The following is an 18,676-nucleotide window of genomic DNA, read 5'->3' as shown; positions in this document are numbered from 1 at the left end:
ATAGCGTAAATATACCAAGGAGAAAAACGAACTTAGCCCCCATTTATTTAAACAGGTTAACATCTTGAGTTAAACCACTAACCGTAGTATATAGATGTGCCAGTTCATACAACGAACAAAACGAAAAACCGAAATTCATTTCAAGCGGCAAAAAATTGTAGAGCCCACACACACGATCTATCGCACAATTCTAAAACCAGGTGTGGAGTGACATTTGCCGGTGTTTTTCGTTGGCAGGTGTGCCTTGCAATACAAGTGAATCCCCGGCCTAGTTCGAAATCTGTCAAAATGAATAGAACGAGCTGGTTCACTAACAGCCACGTCAGCATTATCAATTTTCTTAGTCTGGCGAGCGGTGCCCTGTTCTTTGATTTCGCAAATGCAAGCCGGAACCAGTAGCAAATAGCAGGAGCATCATGGCAGAAAACAAAGATAGTGGAGAGTCAGAAATAAAGGTAAATAAATAAATAAATTGCAAGACATTGGTGCTTGTACTTTTTGCTGAATTGTAAATGGAATGCATTTTCTTATGTTGCAGCCACGCAGCTATCAGCTGCGTCTCGTGGATCATATCACCAAGAATAATGGTATAATCTATTTGCCGACCGGATCTGGCAAGACATACGTGGCCATCCTGGCCCTCAAGCGATTCTCCAAAGATATGGACAAGTAAGTCGTCTAGCATGCTGCACATGCACATACAGAGGTATTGGAATGAAAACTCGTTTTTGTTTGCATTCTACAGATCAATCGAGGAGGGCGGCAAGCGTGCTATTTTTATGTGCAACACAGTCGAGCTGTCCCGTCAGCAGGCTGTGGCCGTGAAGAAGTTTACAAATCTCAAAGTGGGGTTCTTTGTGGGGGAGCAGGGCGTCGACGACTGGTCGAGAACAAAATGGAGCCACGAAATAAGCGAAAGCCAAGTGAGTGTCAGCGCTACGTGCCTCATCAAGCGATCGACACTTGTTCCGTGCACATGTAATATGATCAGGCATATCATGTGCATGCCCTGAAGCTATTTCTGATAGTCGTATGTATGGAACGGAGGCTCTAGCATTTGTCCAAGTGCTTTCCAAGTGTTGGTGCATTGGCCATTATTTTGTTTCTAATTGCATTTTCATCTTTCTCTTGCAATGGCAAATAGGTTCTGGTGGGCACAGCCCAAGTCATGTTGAATATGTTCACCCAGAAGTTCATGGAGCTGAGCTCTGTTAGTGTTGTGATTATAGACGAATGCCACCATGGCACTGGCCACCATCCCTACCATGAGTTCATGCACCTGTTCCTGCTCGCTGGTCGAGGCACGCCACTGCCGCGCGTTGTTGGGCTGACGGGTGTCCTCATTAAAGGGAACGAATTTAAGCAGGTCGCTCACAAGCTCAAAGAACTGGAGACGACCTACAGGAGCAACATCATCACCGTGTCCGACACGGAGGAATTGAAGAACGTGATGCTGTGAGATCCTTGTAGCTTAGTCCTTCCCTTCCCATGGGAGCAGTTAACTCTACAGCAGTTCTGTTTCATTCTTTTGCAGTTACTCCACCAAACCAAAGGAGAGTTTACTCACTTATCCAGTGCAAGGGGGAACCCTGCAGGTCGTCCACACCATACATGCCCACATTAGGTACTTTTACGAACTGCTAGACAACTTAGATATTGGCAAACAGCCGACGCGCCTATCCAAGGGATTGCTAGCCCAGCGCGATCCCCACAAGAAGAGCTATGTGAAGATTCTGCTGAACGACTTCGAGTACCAGCTGAGGGAGTACGGCATATACGCGGCAGCCATGGCCATTGTGTCGGTTGCTCTGGAGCTCGAAATCAAGCTGCATCAGTCGGAGACCATTATCCTGGGCGATATGTACAAGTCGGCTATCAACCTGTGCAACTTCATCCGTCACATACTAAATGGGAAGCTGCGCGATATGCTCGACGATAATACGCAACACGATGACGCTGTCCACACAGAGTTAACCATCTTGACCTATTCGACGCCCAGGGTGCAGAGATTTTTGCATTACGTGAAGCAAACGTTCTCCGGTAAGGAGGCCAAGGATATTTGCTGCTTGGTCTTTGTCGAGCGCCGATATACGTGCAAGTGCATATACCAAGTGCTGAAGAAGTATATTGCGGTCACGCCGGAGCTGCGCAATGTTCTCAAACCGCAGTTTATGGTGGGCCGCAACTCAGTTTCGGCGGATTGTGAAAGCCTCCTGGAGCGCAAGTGGCAAAAGTCGGTAGGTTATTCTTCCATCGTCCACAGCAGAGAAAAGTCAAGTAAATTATCATCGCCTGCTTGAATGCCCCATTCGAAGGCCATTCACCAATTTAGGGATGGCGAAGCCAACCTGATGGTCTGCTCCAGCGTTCTGGAGGAAGGCATCGACGTGAAGGCCTGCAATTATGTGCTGATCCTGGATCCGCTGCGGACATTCAACATGTATGTGCAGACGAAGGGGCGGGCACGCTCCAAGGAGGCCCAGTTTGTGGTTTTCTCCTCAGAATTGGACAGACTAAAAACCAGCCAGCAGATCCATCAATACCGCCAAGCGCATGCCGACATCGGAGAGTATCTGAAGGATCGCGTACTGGAGCGGGCCGAGCCTCTAATGCACGAGATAGCCGATCACTTCCACGAATTGATTCCACCCTTCAAGAACGAACTTGGTGCAGTGCTGCTGCCCAGCTGTGCCCTGATGCTGCTACACCGCTACTGCCAGAGCATACCCACGGATGCATTCGGCCTGGTGGAGCCATGGATCTCACTGATAAGTGAGCAGGAACGCCAGCAAGTTTTTGGCGCTCAGGCTGCATTTAAGGAGGTTGTCTCCATCGATCTTCCACTCAGCTCGTCCATGCGTGAAACAATTTATGTAAGCCCAAGCCCCAGCCGAAGCCCAAGCGCCGTCAGTCAGTCAGTTATCTTTCCATTTGAATCTTTCCAGGGCGATCCCATGCTCTCCGTTAAGGCGGCCAAAATATCGGCAGCATTTAAGACCTGCATAAAACTCTACACCACGGGGGAGCTGAACGAGCGCTTCCTACCCGTGTCCCTCAAGGACCGGGTGGCGGCCATAGCCGACTTTCACTTTGATCACTGGAAGAAATACAGCGACAATGGTGAGTCTAGCTCTAATCCTGACTCATCCTTAAGCTTCTGTGCTTGCAGTGGTCGATACGTTGAGCAAGAAGAAAGACACTCCGGAGAGATTTGCTACCTATAAGACCGCTTGTCCGACAGAGTTCTACGATTGCAGGCCGCGGGTGGGCGAAGTCTGCTATGCCTATGAGATCATTTTGGAGCCACAGTTCGAGCGCAACGACTACACAGAGCACATCTACGATAATCTGCTGTCGGGCAGGAACTATGCGCTGCTGCTGAGGAAGCAGCTGCCGCCTCTGTCCAAGATGCCGCTGTTCTGCAACCAGGGCCCGTTGCATGTGCGGGTGTGCGAGCAGCCGCGAGTGCTGGTTCTTGCGAGCGCGGAGCAACTGCAGCAGCTGCATCAGTTCCATGGCATGCTGTTCCGCGACGTGTTGAAGATCTGGCGTCCCTGCTTTGCACTGGATCGTCGCAGCAAGGAGAACTCGTACCTCGTGGTGCCTCTGGCCGTGGGATCAGAGTATCAGAACGTGGTGGACTGGCCGCTGGTGCGTCAGTTCCAGCGTCTGCCCATCGCGGAGTCTGTCAGCCTGCAGCAGCGCCAGGAGCAGCCAGCGCCGCGTGTAGAAGACTTGGAGGGTAAAATTGTGACGCAGTGGTATGCAAACCTCACAACCAAGCGAATGCTCGTGCACAAGGTGCGCAGAGACCTGACACCGCGCAGCATAATGGACAGCAAACAGGGGGAAATGAGCTATGGCGAGTTCACAATGTCCAAGTATGGCAATCACATCGGCGGGGTGGTTCACATGGACCAGGCCCTGATCGAGGTGCGGGAGCTTACGGAGCAGCTGAACTTCTATGTCCAGCAGCGGGGCAAGACGTCGGCCCAGAGCAAGGCCAGGGCCAAGATTTTTCTCATACCGGAGCTCTGCTTCAATTTTGATTTCCCCGGCGACCTCTGGATCAAGGCCCTGTTTCTGCCCAGCATCCTGAACCGTCTCCACTTCTTGCTGCACGCTGAGGCCTTGCGTCAGCGCTTCAATGCCTTCCTGGGGCTGCAGCATCTGCTTCAGAATGGAGTCGATTACAGGCCAAAGCTCTTGGAGATCGACTGGTCGCTGCGCCGCAATGTGGATCCCCACGGCAATGCCGTACCCATCGAAGATGTCCAAGAGCCGCGCTCCATTCTGCTGCCCCTGCCCACCAAATCAATTGAGATGGACGTGAACAACCTGCTTATCAGGGACGTACGAGCGCCTTGGCAGCAATACGTCGAACCCGTAGACCCATCTCGGAACATCATGTCCGTCTACAACGTTGAGTTCAACTATTACAACCATTTTATCTCCGGGCAAGTGGCGTCTATCGACAAAATGGAGCATGACGACAAGGAGTACTGGCTGGAGACGCAGTTCAAGATGCCCAAGAGGAGCATCTATGAGAACAGGAGGCCGACAAGTGGCCCAGCACTGGCGCCCACTCAGAAGTCGGTGAATGTGCTGCCGATACTGCTGAAGAGCGTCTCCGAGAAGCACATCTCTCCGGCCCACCAGGGCGAGTTCCTGGCGGCCATCACCACAGCGGGAAGCGCAGATGTGTATGACATGGAGCGACTGGAGCTGTTGGGCGACTCGTTCCTCAAGATGAGTGCCAGCCTTTACCTGGCCAGCAGGTATCCCGACTGGAACGAGGGCACGCTCACGCAGGTCAAGTCGCGGCTGGTGTCCAACAAGAATCTGATGTACTGCCTCAGGGAGACGGATATTCCCAGCCGTATTAGCTGCAGCCTGTTCGATCCCAGAATTTCGTGGCTTCCGCCCAGCATTGGCCTGCCCGAAGATGTCTTGGCCGTGTGGACGGAGCAGCCTAGCCTTGCCAAGCTGATTGGTCCCCACAATCTCTTCGATCTGAAGCTCAGCGAGGAGGAGATTCTGGCAGGTCGTTGCAGCGAGGCCACCTATAGTCGCTTTGTTCAGAGCTGCCAGGGCAATAAGCAGGGCCATCATGCCAACTCAGACTTCTCGCCCGACGTGAACTACTGCTTTGGCGAGGCCACAATTCAGAACAAGGTGGTGGCCGACACCCTGGAGGCCCTGCTGGGGGTCATTGTGAGGAACTATGGACTGCAGCATGGCTTCCGCATGCTCGAATACTTTGGCATTTGCAGACCGGACCTTGGTAAGCCACTGACACAGCTGCTCGATCTTCAGTTGAGGAGCACCAAGATGCGAGCAAACGCTAGCCCTGCCGACATTGATGGCTTCCTGATCAACCACTCCTATCTGGAGCAGAATATTGGCTACACATTTCGGGATCGCGGCTACCTCTTGCAGGCCCTGACGCATCCGTCGTTTCCCACCAACCGCCTGACCGGCTGCTACCAGGAGCTGGAGTTCATTGGCGACGCCATACTCGACTTTCTCATCTCTGCATACATTTTCGAAAATAACACAAAGCTGCGTCCGGGCCAGCTCACGGATCTGCGCTCGGCCTTGGTCAATAACACGACACTGGGCTGCATCTGCGTGCGGCACAAGCTGCACCTGTTCATTCTGGCCGAAAATGCGCTCCTTTCGGAGACCATCGGCAAGTTTGTGAATTTCCAGGAGAGCCAGGGCCACAGAGTCACGAACCATGTACGCTTTCTGCTCGAGGAGCGAGACGTGCAGCCTATTGCTCTGGACATGGACGATGAAGTGGAGATGGATATGGCGATGGAAGATGGATCGGGAGATGGCCCACGCATCGGTGCCTTCAACTTGGCGCAGAACGTAGATGTGCCCAAGGCTTTGGGCGATGTCCTGGAGGCCCTTATAGCGGCCGTCTACTTGGATTGCCGGGATCTGCAGACAACCTGGCAGATGATCTACAACATGTTCGAGCCCGAGCTGATGGAGTTCTCCCGCAATATACCCATCAGCCCGATCCGACAGCTAGAGGAACACAAGCTGGCCAACCCCGTTTACGGTCCGCCCCTGGTTGACAAGGACGTTGTGATGATGTACTGCCAGTTCACGTGCATGGAGAAGACCATTCGTGTCACTGGTGTCGGCAGCAACAAGAACCAAGCCAAGTTAGCCGCTGCCAAGAGCGCTCTTCAGAAATTGGCTAAATATGATCCATAGCCCATAGACCGTGATCCACAGAAAGGACAAGTCTGACACCCATTCTACATACATACAGTATGCATTAATTTCACCTGTGAATGTTCATGCTTTGACTTTTATTGGTCACTGTATTTTTGCAAGTAAGACTTTAATGAACAAAAAAGGGCATTTGACACCATTACTCGCTTAAATTTTAAAGCCAATCAATTTTGTATTTATATTTTAAAAAATTTTTTTTTATTTGTTTTTTAATTTTATATATCTCTTCTGGTAAGTACTCTAAGTACTTAATCACGAACAATACAGTATAAAAAGGACTTCTGAAATCTAGCCAATCTTGTAGATGATGTATCTTTTGGATAAAATTATTTGTTTAGGGCTGAAACTGAATATAAAAAAAAATCATGGAACACGATTTCAATCAATAAAATAGAACGTTATCCCATTGTCGACCTAAGGGGTATTTAATATTTCCACGAAATTTATGTAACTTTAACATATTTTACGCATTACAGGTGAAAGATGTCGGTGGTCATTTTTGTTTTGTAATAGCCTTTTTACACTTGGCGCGTATGCTATCGATATCGGAAAAGACGCAATGAAGCAGAAAATGCGTTTACATTGGCAGACGCGCGTCTTGAATTTTGATTTGGGTGCTTGATGACAAGGAAACAAATTTTGAGAAATCAACAGAATTATGCAAGACGACAAGAAAATGGACGAAAGAGAATTGATTCTCATATTTATTTATTATTTTCAGACATTTCTCTGTAGAGTTTGTGGGAGTTCTTCTTAAAATTATGAAAACCATCGAAGTTCGTCTCCAGCAGTGTCATAATGGCATCAGGGGGTCACAAAAATGTCGTATTATAATAATACAATCAGTTTCAAGTATTTTATTTCATGATTTTATGTATATTTTCACCTTTTTGCACAACCATTAATTTTTAGCGCCAAAATTTGATTTTTTAACTAAAAGTTTTTGTTGTTCTTAGTGGTGATAGTTGCGCTGATAGGCAGAGAAGTGCAAAAATGTGCAGTTAAGCGCAAAAGCAATCGAATATATCGAATTAGGCGCACATGAATCAGAGACAGACGCAACTTTTTGCCACCATGCTTAACCTATGTAAAAAAACCTGCGTCTTCACCAAGACGCAAAGAAGCATGACGCAGTCCCAATGTAAACAGCCTATAAGTAAAGAGCAGGATGGAGCTACAGGGAGCCTTTGCAAACAGTAATTTTTTCCACAGTTTATCAAAGGGTGCTCAACTTTTTAAATAGAGGGGTGTTAAGTGGGTTAAGTCTATGGAATGGTATTTAAAAGGTATTTTTTGAAACTGAATTGGTATTTAATGGTATTTTTATCACGGTCACGTAGGCGGTCACACTATCTCCAGTGATTAGAGCTGTCAAACGATTGATTGTTGAGCCATCGATAGCTTTGAATGTTTTGAAAAAAACAATCGATACTATCATGATAGTATCGGGCCAAAAAAATTATTAATTATTAATTTTTTTTTTTTTGTTATGTACTAGTTGCTGGTTCTCGGTTTCTGAGGTCACTCGACAAAACAAATCAAGTTATTTTTCCAAATATTAAGACACATTTCAAATTGACCGCCAAACTCAATTTAGCGCACCAAAAATACTGACATTTTTCGCTCTCAATTCGTGGAGAGTTTGCAAAACTCGCTCTCAATTCGTGGAGAGTTTTCAAAATTTGCTCTCAATTCGTCTCTCTTATCAGTGGAGAATAGAGTGTTTTTGTGGAGACTTTCCACTCATTTTCGTGGTGTGGCAGCATGTTGCTGAAATTTTTCCCATACAAAATCAAATGTATCTTACGGGAACGCGTATGGAATAAAGATTCATTGTTGCGTCAGCAATGTTGTGAAACTTTAGCACGGAATGAGCAACAAGTCTGAATACCTTAGGAAAATAGATATTATGGACTTGAGATATTGTTTGAATTTTCAGGCTCCAATTAATGCCGAAACTAGTCTGTCTCTTTTTTAAAGACATCAACGAAATTTTGTAGCTCACGGGTACCAATAATAGGTATCAGAACCGGAATAAATGTATATATATAAAACAAAACTTATGCATTAATATGTAAAAAACATGTCAATCTAGGATAAAAATAAATAATGTTTCAATGGAGCTTGGAACAAAGCATTTAACATCAATTAAAAGAAATAAGGTATACAAAAGTACATACGCATAGAAGAAACTTGGTTGACCAGCAACACGGACGTCACAATTAGTCAAAATTTACGCTTTATACTTTGGCCGCTTTTGTTTGAACCTTATTATGTAAACAATCCAATGAGAAAGAGTTCTAAAAACTAACCAATCCTGAACAAAATTTATGTATCTATCGGATAAAATTATTTGTTTACGGCTGAGAGGGCCAACTATCTAGTAATATTAAACTGAATATCAAAATTGACGATTTTCATATCACAAAATATCACGGTATGGCAGCCCGCAGCAACTACGAATTGCATGAGTCTGGCAACGCCACAAAACGACGACAAATTCGTTTTATGCTGTTTTTGTTTGAACCTTAATATGTAAATAATCCAATAAAAAGGACTTCTGAAAACTTGACAATCTCTTAAGAAATATATGTATCTATCGGATAAAATTATTTGTTTAGGGCTGAGAGAACCAGATAGCTGGTAATATTAAACGGAATATCAATATCGAGGAATATCAATGTCGAATGTTTTGAAAAAACCATCGATACTATCGTGATAGTATCGGGCAGAAATAATTATTAAAAAACCATTGAAACCTTTTAGGAACTTGTCCATTGTAAAAATCAGAAGCCACCTGTCGATTTTTTTACAAATTTGTCTTCGTATTTTATAGCAGCCAATCAAAACATATCAAAAGCGCAACGACTGTAGCTCGATACTATCATGATAGTCTCAAAACCGTCGATAGTAGAGGCCATCAGTAAAATATCGATACTATCGATAGTGCCCTCGATGGTTTGACACCACTACCAGTGATTTAGCATTTCTCGGCATAAAGAAAAATTATTCTAAAAAAAGTGCAAATTTTTGGTTAGTACGCAAGAAAAGAACTTAATTTACATTACTTTTAGAGAAATTTGGTGCCTAAATTTGATATATGTCAATTACATTTTTATAGAACAGATATTTAGCTGGAAAAAAAGGAAGCACAAAAATGAGTCTTACATCCGCCGCGGGGATAATATCCCTACTCGATGAACCGATGCCAGATCTTAAGGTATTTGCGCTGAAGAAGCTGGACAACATTGTGGACGAGTTTTGGCCGGAAATATCCGAGTCCATAGAGAAGATTGAGATGCTCCATGAGGACAGAGGATTCCCGGAAAACAAATTGGCTGGCATGGTTGCCTCCAAGGTATTCTATCACTTGGGATCATTCGAGGATGCCCTCACTTATGCGCTGGGCGCTGGCGATCTTTTCGATGTGAATGCGCGGAACGAATACACGGAGACAATCATTGCCAAGTGCATTGATTTCTACATTGCCCAACGCGTACAGTTCATTGAAAACCCCAAGGAGGCCACCGCTGTAGATGAGCGCCTCGAAGGCATTGTTAATCGCATGATCCAGCGCTGCCTGGACGACAACCAGTTCAGGCAGGCTCTGGGTATTGCGCTGGAGACCCGCCGCATGGACATCTTCACGGTGGCCATCATGAAGTCGGACGATGTACGCGGCATGCTGGCCTATGCCTACAATGTAACAATGTCGCTGATACAGAATCGCGGCTTCCGCAACGAAGTACTGCGCTGTTTGGTCGGCCTTTACAAGGACCTGGGCGTGCCCGACTATGTAAACATGTGCCAGTGCTTAATATTCCTCGAGGATCCGCTGGCCGTGGCAGAGATGCTAGACACTCTGACACGTTCCGCTGTGGAGACAAACAATCTGATGGCCTATCAGATTGCCTTCGATCTGTACGAGTCGGCCACCCAAGAGTTTCTGGGCAACGTACTGCAGGCTCTCAAGGATACAGCACCGATTCCCACAGCCCTGCCCAGCACGTTCAAGCCGCAGGGGACCAGCTCTGGCGATGCAGCGGCCAAGTCTGACGAAGATAAAGCCAAACCGGACGAAGATATTACGGAAGAAAAAGAAGGTACGTCTTAGACTGATTACTAACATTTCGGTTGAATAAATTCAATGGTTTTGGATTCCAGCTGAGCCCAAGGTCGAACGCACAATCGATTCTTTGAACGAAGTGGAGAAACTGCATCAGAAAAATATTGAGAAGCTGATCTCCATTCTCTCCGGCGAGATCTCCATTGATCTGCAACTGCAGTTCCTCATCCGCAGTAATCATGCCGATTTGCAGGTGCTGCGCGGCACCAAGGAGGCTGTGCGCGTGTCCATTTGCCACACGGCCACGGTCATCGCCAATGCCTTCATGCACAGCGGCACCACCTCCGATCAATTCCTGCGCGACAACTTGGATTGGTTGGCGAGGGCGACAAACTGGGCCAAATTAACGGCCACCGCCTCATTGGGTGTCATACATCGTGGACACGAAAAGGATTCGCTGGCGCTGATGCAAAGCTACTTGCCCAAGGAGGCGGGTCCCAGTTCTGGCTACTCTGAGGGTGGTGCTCTCTATGCTCTGGGCCTCATACATGCCAATCACGGAGCCAACATTATTGACTACTTGTTGCAGCAGCTGAAGGATGCCCAGAACGAGAATGTGCGTCACGGCGGTTGTCTGGGCCTCGGTCTGGCCGGCATGGGTACCCACCGACAGGATCTGTACGAGCAGTTGAAGTTCAATTTGTATCAGGATGATGCTGTTACTGGCGAGGCGGCGGGCATTGCAATGGGCATGGTTATGCTGGGCTCGAAGAACGCACAGGCCATCGAGGATATGGTGTCGTATGCCCAGGAAACGCAGCACGAGAAGATCCTTCGGGGTCTGGCTGTCGGCATATCGTTGACCATGTTCTCTCGCCTTGAGGAGGCCGATCCCCTCGTTACCAGTCTGTCCACCGACAAGGATCCCGTCCTGCGTCGCTCTGGCATGTACACCCTGGCCATGGCATACAACGGAACCGGCAGCAACAAAGCCATACGCAAACTCCTGCACGTGGCCGTCTCCGATGTGAACGACGATGTTCGACGTGCTGCTGTCACCGCCATTGGCTTCATACTCTTCCGCACACCGGAACAGTGTCCTTCGGTGGTCAGTCTGCTTGCCGAGTCCTACAATCCGCACGTGCGCTACGGAGCAGCGATGGCCCTGGGCATTGCTTGCGCCGGCACTGGGCTGCGCGAAGCCATTGCTCTGCTGGAGCCGATGGTCAAGTTTGATCCCGTGAACTTTGTGCGCCAGGGAGCATTGATTGCCTCGGCCATGATCCTGATACAGCACACGGACCAGAGCTGCCCCAAGACCACCTTCTTCCGGCAGCTGTATGCGGAGGTCATTAGCAACAAGCACGAGGATGTCATGGCCAAATACGGCGCCATCTTGGCACAAGGTGAGTTCTCCCCTTTGGTGGGATTGTAAAACAATAAACTTCAATCGGCCTCTCTTTATTGCTAGGTATCATTGATGCTGGCGGACGAAACGCCACGCTCTCGCTGCAATCACGCACCGGACACACCAATCTGCAGGCTGTCGTCGGAATGCTGGCCTTCACTCAGTACTGGTACTGGTTCCCCCTGGCTCACACTCTCTCGCTGGCCTTCACGCCGACCTGTGTGATTGGTCTGAATTCAGACCTGAAGATGCCCAAAATGGAGTACAAGTCGGCTGCCAAGCCATCGCTGTATGCCTACCCTGCCCCGCTGGAGGAGAAGAAGAGCGAGGAGCGCGAGAAGGTGGCCACGGCAGTGCTCTCGATTGCCGCCAGACAGAAGCGTCGCGAGAATGCCGACAAGAAGGAAGACGAGAAAATGGACGTCGATGAGGACAGCAAGGAGGGTGCGACTCCAGCCAAGAAGGAGGATGAGAAGGCCGAGCCGTCGGCCAAGTCCGATGAAAAGCCAGCGGAGGAGAAGCCCAAGAAGAAGGACGAGAAGGAGAAGGAAAAGAAGAAGGAGGATGAGAAGGAAAAGGACAAAGAGGCGGCCGGCACAAGCGCTAGCGCTAGCGCTGACAAAGAGAAGGACAAGAAGGAGGAGAAGAAGGAAAAGAAAGAGCCGGAACCGAATTTCGAAATCCTCCAGAACCCCGCACGTGTCCTGCGTCAACAGTTGAAGGTCCTGAGCGTCATCGACAACCAGACCTACGAGCCCCTGAAGGAAGTCACCATTGGCGGCATCATTGTATTCCAGCACAGCGGCAAGGTTGAGGAACAGGAACTCGTCGAGCCCGTGGCCGCCTTCGGTCCAATGAACGATGAGGAGAAGGAGCCCGAGCCCCCAGAGCCCTTCGAATACATTGAAGACTAAATGGGCATGTTGTTCGTCATTATCTAAGTAAATTTGTTCAGATTTTTCAGTTTGGGCATACGTGTCACGATATCTGCACTAGACACAAAACAATTGCATATGCCGATTTAATGCTAATCCCTAATTATAATACAATAAAAGTTTCATCGTCTATGATGTAAAAAACTTGCTTTATATGGTTTTTGGATCATAAACTTAATATAATGATTAGGCGCAAATTTTTAGGACAAAACGAGAAGGAACGTGTGAGTCGCTTCTAAAGACGCGACTCTGCTTATACCCGTACTCAGTCAGTATTTACATTTTTGAGCATATGACTTTTTAGAATTTTAGAATTAAAAAAAAAAAATTTAATTTTAAATTTTTTTGCTACATCTGCTATCTACATCTACATATACTATGTATATTCTACATCTAACATGTAGATTGTACATGTTCCATTTAGATTCTACATTTCCTCCGCTAGAGGTTGCTCGCGCACTGAACACGGCAGAGTGTGCGAGCGAGAAGGAAAATGAATTGCAGGTCGTTGGCAGGAGGGGGCAGGGGAAGCAACTGAAAATTAATTTCTTCATTCTGGCTATAATTATGATCCGATCTGATTCAGATTCGGAAGTCTGGTAGATATGGGGATTTTCACGATAATGCGTTTTTAGTTTTATCGTATCTTTAAAAATGTGCCTGCCTCAGATTTTCATCCTTTGTGGGGGCGGGGCGAAATTTTGAAATACACTTGTAGCAGTGTGATATCACATGAGTCTGGAAACCAAATTTGGTTCCTCTAGCTTTTATAGTCTCTGAGATCCAGGCGTCAAACAAGACGGACGGGCGGACGGACAGACGGACAGACAGACATGGCTCTATCGACTCGGCTATTGATGCTGATCAAGAATATATATACTTTATGGGGTCGGAAACGTTTCCATCTCTGCGTTACACACATCCACTTTTACCACAAATCTAATATACCCCTTAACTCTTTTTTGATTACGGGTATAAAATGAACGGCGAACAGCTGACTCACAGTCTTGTTCGAAAATTCGAACTTGGTGCGAGGCAACAGCAATACGCAGCAGCAACCATAAACGAAACCATGCAATGGAAGAGCACAGCTAATGGGGCTGAAATATTTTAATTTCGATTTGGCGGGCTGGCAGTATATTCAAATTATTTTCATTTATATTTTGCATTTGAATCCTAGTTATTATCAACAAATGCTATAACAGTATCCTTTAAATGTGGGAAATCATTGGAATTAAGAGAAATAAGTTCTTTTCTTTTAGCAAATTGCATACAGTTATTTGATCTGCTTTTCACAATAAAATCACCCTATAAGGTGTGGTGATATAGGAAGTTTTTAATTGATATGAGTGCAGAATTCTCCGTCTAAGCTTTATATTCTTTATCCTTTTATTGTTTGTCAAGTTTTCTCAGAATAAATAAATATTCGGAATGACCAGAGTGCTGGTCCTGGTATTATGTCAGAGACCTGCTATTGTGAATGAAAGCTTTCGGCAAAAGCTCGTTCATATCTTTCTCCTTTTTCGATGCGCTCTCGCCCTCCCTCCCACCCTTCCTTTTCGCACACACAGAAATCGTGTTTTGTTGCTGGAGTTTATCATGGTCCTCTTTGGGATTGCGTTTCCTTTTGCTTTCGCTTTCGCACTCGTTTATTTAGTTCAGTGTGCTCCGTCGTTCAGTTGCGTCCTGCGTCCTGGCATATCCTGTCGCTTTAGCTGTGTGTGCTGTCGCTTAGCGTTCTGTTCTCCCCTCCGCAGCGGTTCTCCAGTTCTCGAGACTTTGAGTGCATTTCATTTCGGCGGCTGCAAACAACAACAGAAGTTTGCCAAAACAAAATTTGCATAATTCCGAAGAATTTAGTGGATGGTGTTTAGTTTAGTAAAACGCGGCCTGCTCTAGATCCGATCGGACCCGATCTGCCGAGCGCGAAAGCGAAACAGTAAACTTTTGTAATTTTTGTGGTGGTTTAAGCCGCTTTTAGTGAACCGGCTCGGATCACAGAAACATTTTTACTCGTCCACCTGGTTGTGCATTGGCACTGAACGGCTTCAAAATTAACTACTCAAAGTATCACCACAACGCTATGTCCCTATCGGCCATAGCCAAGGTAAGCGCAAATCGGAGTTCCCAGCGTCATTGGCGCCTTGTTTGGCAGAGAAATCCATTACCACGAATTGTCACTCATACCCCATGCGGGCGACATTGGCAATCTCTGACTTCAGTCGGTACAGGGGAAGGGGGGTTTGCTCATACCTTGATTTTGTGTTCGGATCGAGCATGCGCAGACTTTCAGAATTGCACAGCTCCCTCGCGTACACACTGCAAAAGTTTCGCCGCGCAGGGTTGCCAGGCGGATAACATGGCTGTGTGCAGGCACAACATGGATTACTTTCTGCGAGGACTCGACAACCCAGGGGCGAGGCTTTTAACTCAAACTCCGGACTCCACGAATGGCGGGCACTCGGCAAAACCAACCCCTAAAAGCACACCCTCTCCACGGACAAACGCCAGATGGGCGGACGGACAATGCTGCTCAACGAAACTTCTGAGCCAAATATCCTCTCGTGCTGCTGCTGCTGCTTGTGCTTCCTCTTGAGCCAGGGGTCCCCTTGGTGTCCTTGGCGCGTTTCTGCCGCCGCTGGCTTTCGCCTCGCCTGGCTTCGGTTCGTATCGTTGGACGAGGACAAGGACCAGGACAACGACAACGTCAACTTGATTAAGGTTAATGCCCCTATCCGACCTTGGGGTGCGACATACTTCGGGACTCGGTGCCGGCCTCGGTTCGGGCCCGGCCTACTCTGTGGGCTACTGCCACTACTGCTGGCTGTCTCTCGCGATTTGACTGCTGCTGCCGCTGTCCGACGCTTTCGGCTTTACTTTCTCATGGGTTCATTGAACTTTTAGGGAACTTATTATGCTTTCCGTGTACACACACACAAACACACAATCATGTTGTGTGAGTGGGTGGGTGGATGGGTGTAGGGTAGGCCACGTCGATAGGCTCTGTTGGGTTGATTGGCCAGTAGCAGCAAAAGCAGAGCCATCCGGCCGCGCTGTGTGTATATCATTTTAGGGCTCGTCCTCGTCCGCGGCCATTGCCGCTTTTCACTGTTCTGTTCTGTACTCAGCACAGCACAGCAGAGCGTGTTCGTCATTCGGAGTTCACTGTTGCTCTGCAGCTGTTGTCGGGTGCTATTTTTGGTGCAAGACGAACTTGACTCTGTGCTGTGTGCTGTGTGCCGTGCCTCGTCGCGTCGCGCCGGCCCGTGCTCTGGCTGTTTGCTGTACTGTGGCTGTGCTTTTGTTGCCCCATCAGTCTGTCTCTAGCGTTGCTCCTGTCTGCAGCATTTCGCCGCTTACAATACGATGAATCATGTGGGTATACCTATGCGAAAAAAGAGAAAACTTTAATATACTGTGCCTGCAAATCGATAAGTGTTTAACTGGAAGTAGATCTCGTTCAGATTTAATTCCGCAGCCTAATCATTGAGTAAACAAAGGCATTAATAGCGCCGAATGGCATTTAATGCAAATGATTAAACCAGTTTGACTAGATGGATAATATTGAAAATAGTTGTGCTGTTTGTGCCGTTTGTGCTGTTTGTGCTGTTTGTGCTGTGCCCCCCTGTCCCATCCAACTCGTTATCAGTGGCAACCTGTTCTGTTCTTTTCTGCTCTGGGCTCTGTGTGTAAATTATTATATATGTAGATTTCGTAATAGAATTTGTGGGGCTGGGTCGGCCAGTCGGCGTCCGGCACAGCAACCGAAAAGAAGTTTTTGTGACAAAATGTCTACTAATGCCAATGTTTCCTCCTCCGACGCACAGCCAATACTCTACTCGTATTGGCGCAGCTCGTGCTCCTGGCGCGTGCGCATTGCGATGAATCTCAAGGAGATACCCTACGACATCAAGCCGATCAGCCTGATCAAGTCCGGAGGAGAGCAGCACTGCAACGAGTATCGCGAGGTCAATCCCATGGAGCAGGTTCCGGCCCTACAGATTGGTGAGTACTCCTAAAGTTTGCCACTTTATACTACTTCCCAATGGACACACCCCCTAGATGGACACACCCTCATCGAATCGGTGGCCATTATGCACTACCTCGAGGAGACGCGTCCCCAGCGCCCTCTACTGCCACAGGATGTCCACAAGCGGGCCAAGGTGCGCGAGATCGTTGAAATCATTTGCTCGGGCATCCAGCCGCTGCAGAACCTGATTGTCCTGATACACGTGGGCGAGGAGAAGAAGAAGGAGTGGGCCCAGCACTGGATAACACGTGGCTTCAGGGCGGTGGAGAAAGCCCTCTCCACCTCTGCCGGAAAGTACTGTGTGGGGGATGAGATCTCGATGGCTGACTGCTGCCTCGTACCGCAGGTGTTCAACGCCCGAAGGTGAGACTATCCAGTGAAAGATTAACAGAGATGCTTAACCCATTTGTACTCAGATTCCATGTGGATTTGCGTCCGTATCCCATCATTCTGCGCATCGATCGTGAGCTGGAGAGCAATCCGGCTTTCCGGGCAGCCCACCCCTCGAATCAACCGGACTGTCCGCCGGAGCTGCCCAATAAATAGAATTTTCCGACGACAACTGCAAAGCGCCGTAAAACGAAAAAGTGAATTGCAGTTCGTGAACGAAACAAACAGAACACCTCAAGACAAACTACACAACAGAAATCTGATCAGTGAGCAGGAACATGGACAGGAAACGGAGGAGGGAGGTGCCGAGGAGAGCTGGCGGGGATTCCATTAAGCATAAACAGTCGGATGTGATTTAAAAATTTGCTAACAGCATTTGAAATATGCATAAAATATGCATAAAAATACTATCGATAACATAACGAAATTCCAACATGAAATTCAACAACTTTAAAAATTCCAAAATTCTTAAGAGAGAACGAAACAAAAACAAAACAAAACAAAAAAGAGTAATAAATTCCATAATTTCTCTTAGTTTGTCAATGTGAACATGATCTAAAAGATGAACTCATATACATACATACTTACAAATTAAATGTAACTTATTTTTATGCATTTTATTTAGGCTAAAAAAAACTTAACAAATTCAAGGAACACTCATGACGAAAAGCAAAATTAAATTCAGGGATCTAAAATGAAAAGCAAAAACAAAATATGAATACTATCGAAGATATAAAGATATATATTATACGTATGTATAAGTACTTCATGTCAAAGTTGGGCATACGCTAGACAAAACGTTCACAAAGTACAAAACTTCAGTCAAGAATTAAGTAAACTATACCAACAGACAAACTATATGTTAAATCGAATAAATCATAAGTAATATACGAGAACTATACACACAGCACAGGTCAATCGATCGATCAGTGTTGGGTCAACTATTTTATGGCTCCAAGTGGATCCGCAACTGCATAACTAACCCCAAGTATTTCTCTCAACTCAACTCAATGCACATAGACGAATGACAAAGCCAACAAATTAAGTGCACTGTATTTTTAATAGAAAGTCGATGTAAACTGGAGCGTGAGAATCTGTTCACAAACCTACCTACATATGTACGAGTAGCTGTAAGCCTGCCAATGCCAAGTACTCCTGCATAACGGTACAATGCACGAGCCGAAGGACGAAGGACATTAGTCACATCATACAAATATACATACATAAAATACTTATATAAAAAGAGCTGCGCATTTTCGCATACCAAACCAAAAGCAAACCAAATTGAAAACCAACAAAACAAACAAACTAATATTCATAATTTCCGAAATATTGTAACAGTTCCATATACTATTAATAAATAAACTTCAAACTAAACTAAGCCAAAGCAATAAGTTACTGATGGCTTTGCAAATTTTTGCTTATGGATGGGATCATTGAAGCATTGGATCATTAGCATTATAGAATAGCACAAGATGTAATAATAGTAGTTGATTTTTCTCGATATGGATTTTAATATATAAATATGTCCGTGCATATTTATTTCAATTTATTTATTAAAAAAATGCACACGAAAATTTACATCCATACTACAT

The 18,676-nt window shown here is 46.7% G+C and overlaps 3 protein-coding genes across 7 annotated transcripts; all 3 read left to right on the top strand.

Annotated features, from left to right (window-relative positions):
• Positions 1 to 107: 107 nt before the first annotated feature.
• On the top strand, positions 108 to 6,445 carry LOC111065689 (endoribonuclease Dicer-like). Of its 2 annotated transcripts, XM_022354005.2 has the most exons (8): positions 108 to 455; positions 539 to 669; positions 746 to 923; positions 1,145 to 1,455; positions 1,535 to 2,237; positions 2,316 to 2,873; positions 2,946 to 3,120; positions 3,170 to 6,445. In XM_022354005.2, the coding sequence occupies exons 1-8, from the start codon at positions 417 to 419 to the stop codon at positions 6,229 to 6,231; spliced, it is 5,157 nt and encodes a 1,718-aa protein (XP_022209697.2). In that variant the 5' UTR covers positions 108 to 416; the 3' UTR covers positions 6,232 to 6,445. The 2 variants fall into 2 exon arrangements, with proteins under 2 accessions (XP_022209697.2, XP_022209698.2); XM_022354006.2 differs by lacking the exon at positions 108 to 455 and having other exon boundaries at positions 518 to 669.
• A 2,753-nt stretch (positions 6,446 to 9,198) lies between these two features.
• LOC111065572 (26S proteasome non-ATPase regulatory subunit 1) lies at positions 9,199 to 12,796 on the top strand. 2 transcript variants are annotated; one of them, XM_022353806.2, is made up of 4 exons: positions 9,199 to 9,285; positions 9,374 to 10,355; positions 10,417 to 11,724; positions 11,790 to 12,796. In XM_022353806.2, the coding sequence occupies exons 2-4, from the start codon at positions 9,410 to 9,412 to the stop codon at positions 12,638 to 12,640; spliced, it is 3,105 nt and encodes a 1,034-aa protein (XP_022209498.2). In that variant the 5' UTR covers positions 9,199 to 9,285; positions 9,374 to 9,409; the 3' UTR covers positions 12,641 to 12,796. The 2 variants fall into 2 exon arrangements, with proteins under 2 accessions (XP_022209498.2, XP_022209499.2); XM_022353807.2 differs by having other exon boundaries at positions 9,230 to 9,285; positions 9,379 to 10,355.
• A 1,557-nt stretch (positions 12,797 to 14,353) lies between these two features.
• On the top strand, positions 14,354 to 17,683 carry LOC111065675 (probable maleylacetoacetate isomerase 2). Of its 3 annotated transcripts, none has more exons than XM_022353981.2 (4): positions 14,354 to 14,768; positions 16,489 to 16,666; positions 16,724 to 17,054; positions 17,108 to 17,683. In XM_022353981.2, exons 1-4 carry the CDS (start codon positions 14,745 to 14,747, stop codon positions 17,235 to 17,237), a joined length of 663 nt encoding a protein of 220 aa, XP_022209673.1. In that variant the 5' UTR covers positions 14,354 to 14,744; the 3' UTR covers positions 17,238 to 17,683. The 3 variants fall into 3 exon arrangements, with proteins under 3 accessions (XP_022209673.1, XP_022209674.1, XP_022209672.1); XM_022353982.2 differs by lacking the exon at positions 14,354 to 14,768 and adding an exon at positions 15,895 to 16,036; XM_022353980.2 differs by lacking the exon at positions 14,354 to 14,768 and having other exon boundaries at positions 16,397 to 16,666.
• Positions 17,684 to 18,676: the final 993 nt, after the last annotated feature.

Source organism: Drosophila obscura, unplaced genomic scaffold (genome assembly GCF_018151105.1).
Source record: "Drosophila obscura isolate BZ-5 IFL unplaced genomic scaffold, ASM1815110v1 contig_192, whole genome shotgun sequence".
Taxonomy (NCBI): Eukaryota; Metazoa; Arthropoda; class Insecta; order Diptera; family Drosophilidae; genus Drosophila; species Drosophila obscura.
This window is presented reverse-complemented; position numbering and strand designations above follow the sequence as displayed.

What these genes read in the sequence shown, in the direction of transcription:
- LOC111065689 (XM_022354005.2), top strand. Translation starts at nt 417, where the DNA reads ATGGCAGAAAACAAAGATAGTGGAGAGTCAGAAATAAAG. An exon ending in AGCGCAAGTGGCAAAAGTCG is followed by an intron (nt 2,238 to 2,315) that starts GTAGGTTATTCT and finishes CCCCATTCGAAG; the next exon opens with GCCATTCACCAATTTAGGGA. An exon ending in GAAGAAATACAGCGACAATG is followed by an intron (nt 3,121 to 3,169) that starts GTGAGTCTAGCT and finishes CTGTGCTTGCAG; the next exon opens with TGGTCGATACGTTGAGCAAG.
- LOC111065572 (XM_022353806.2), top strand. Translation starts at nt 9,410, where the DNA reads ATGAGTCTTACATCCGCCGCGGGGATAATATCCCTACTCGATGAACCG. An exon ending in TATTACGGAAGAAAAAGAAG is followed by an intron (nt 10,356 to 10,416) that starts GTACGTCTTAGA and finishes TTTGGATTCCAG; the next exon opens with CTGAGCCCAAGGTCGAACGC. An exon ending in CGGCGCCATCTTGGCACAAG is followed by an intron (nt 11,725 to 11,789) that starts GTGAGTTCTCCC and finishes CTTTATTGCTAG; the next exon opens with GTATCATTGATGCTGGCGGA.
- LOC111065675 (XM_022353980.2), top strand. Translation starts at nt 16,450, where the DNA reads ATGTCTACTAATGCCAATGTTTCCTCCTCCGACGCACAGCCAATACTC. An exon ending in GGTTCCGGCCCTACAGATTG is followed by an intron (nt 16,667 to 16,723) that starts GTGAGTACTCCT and finishes CACACCCCCTAG; the next exon opens with ATGGACACACCCTCATCGAA. An exon ending in CAGGTGTTCAACGCCCGAAG is followed by an intron (nt 17,055 to 17,107) that starts GTGAGACTATCC and finishes ATTTGTACTCAG; the next exon opens with ATTCCATGTGGATTTGCGTC.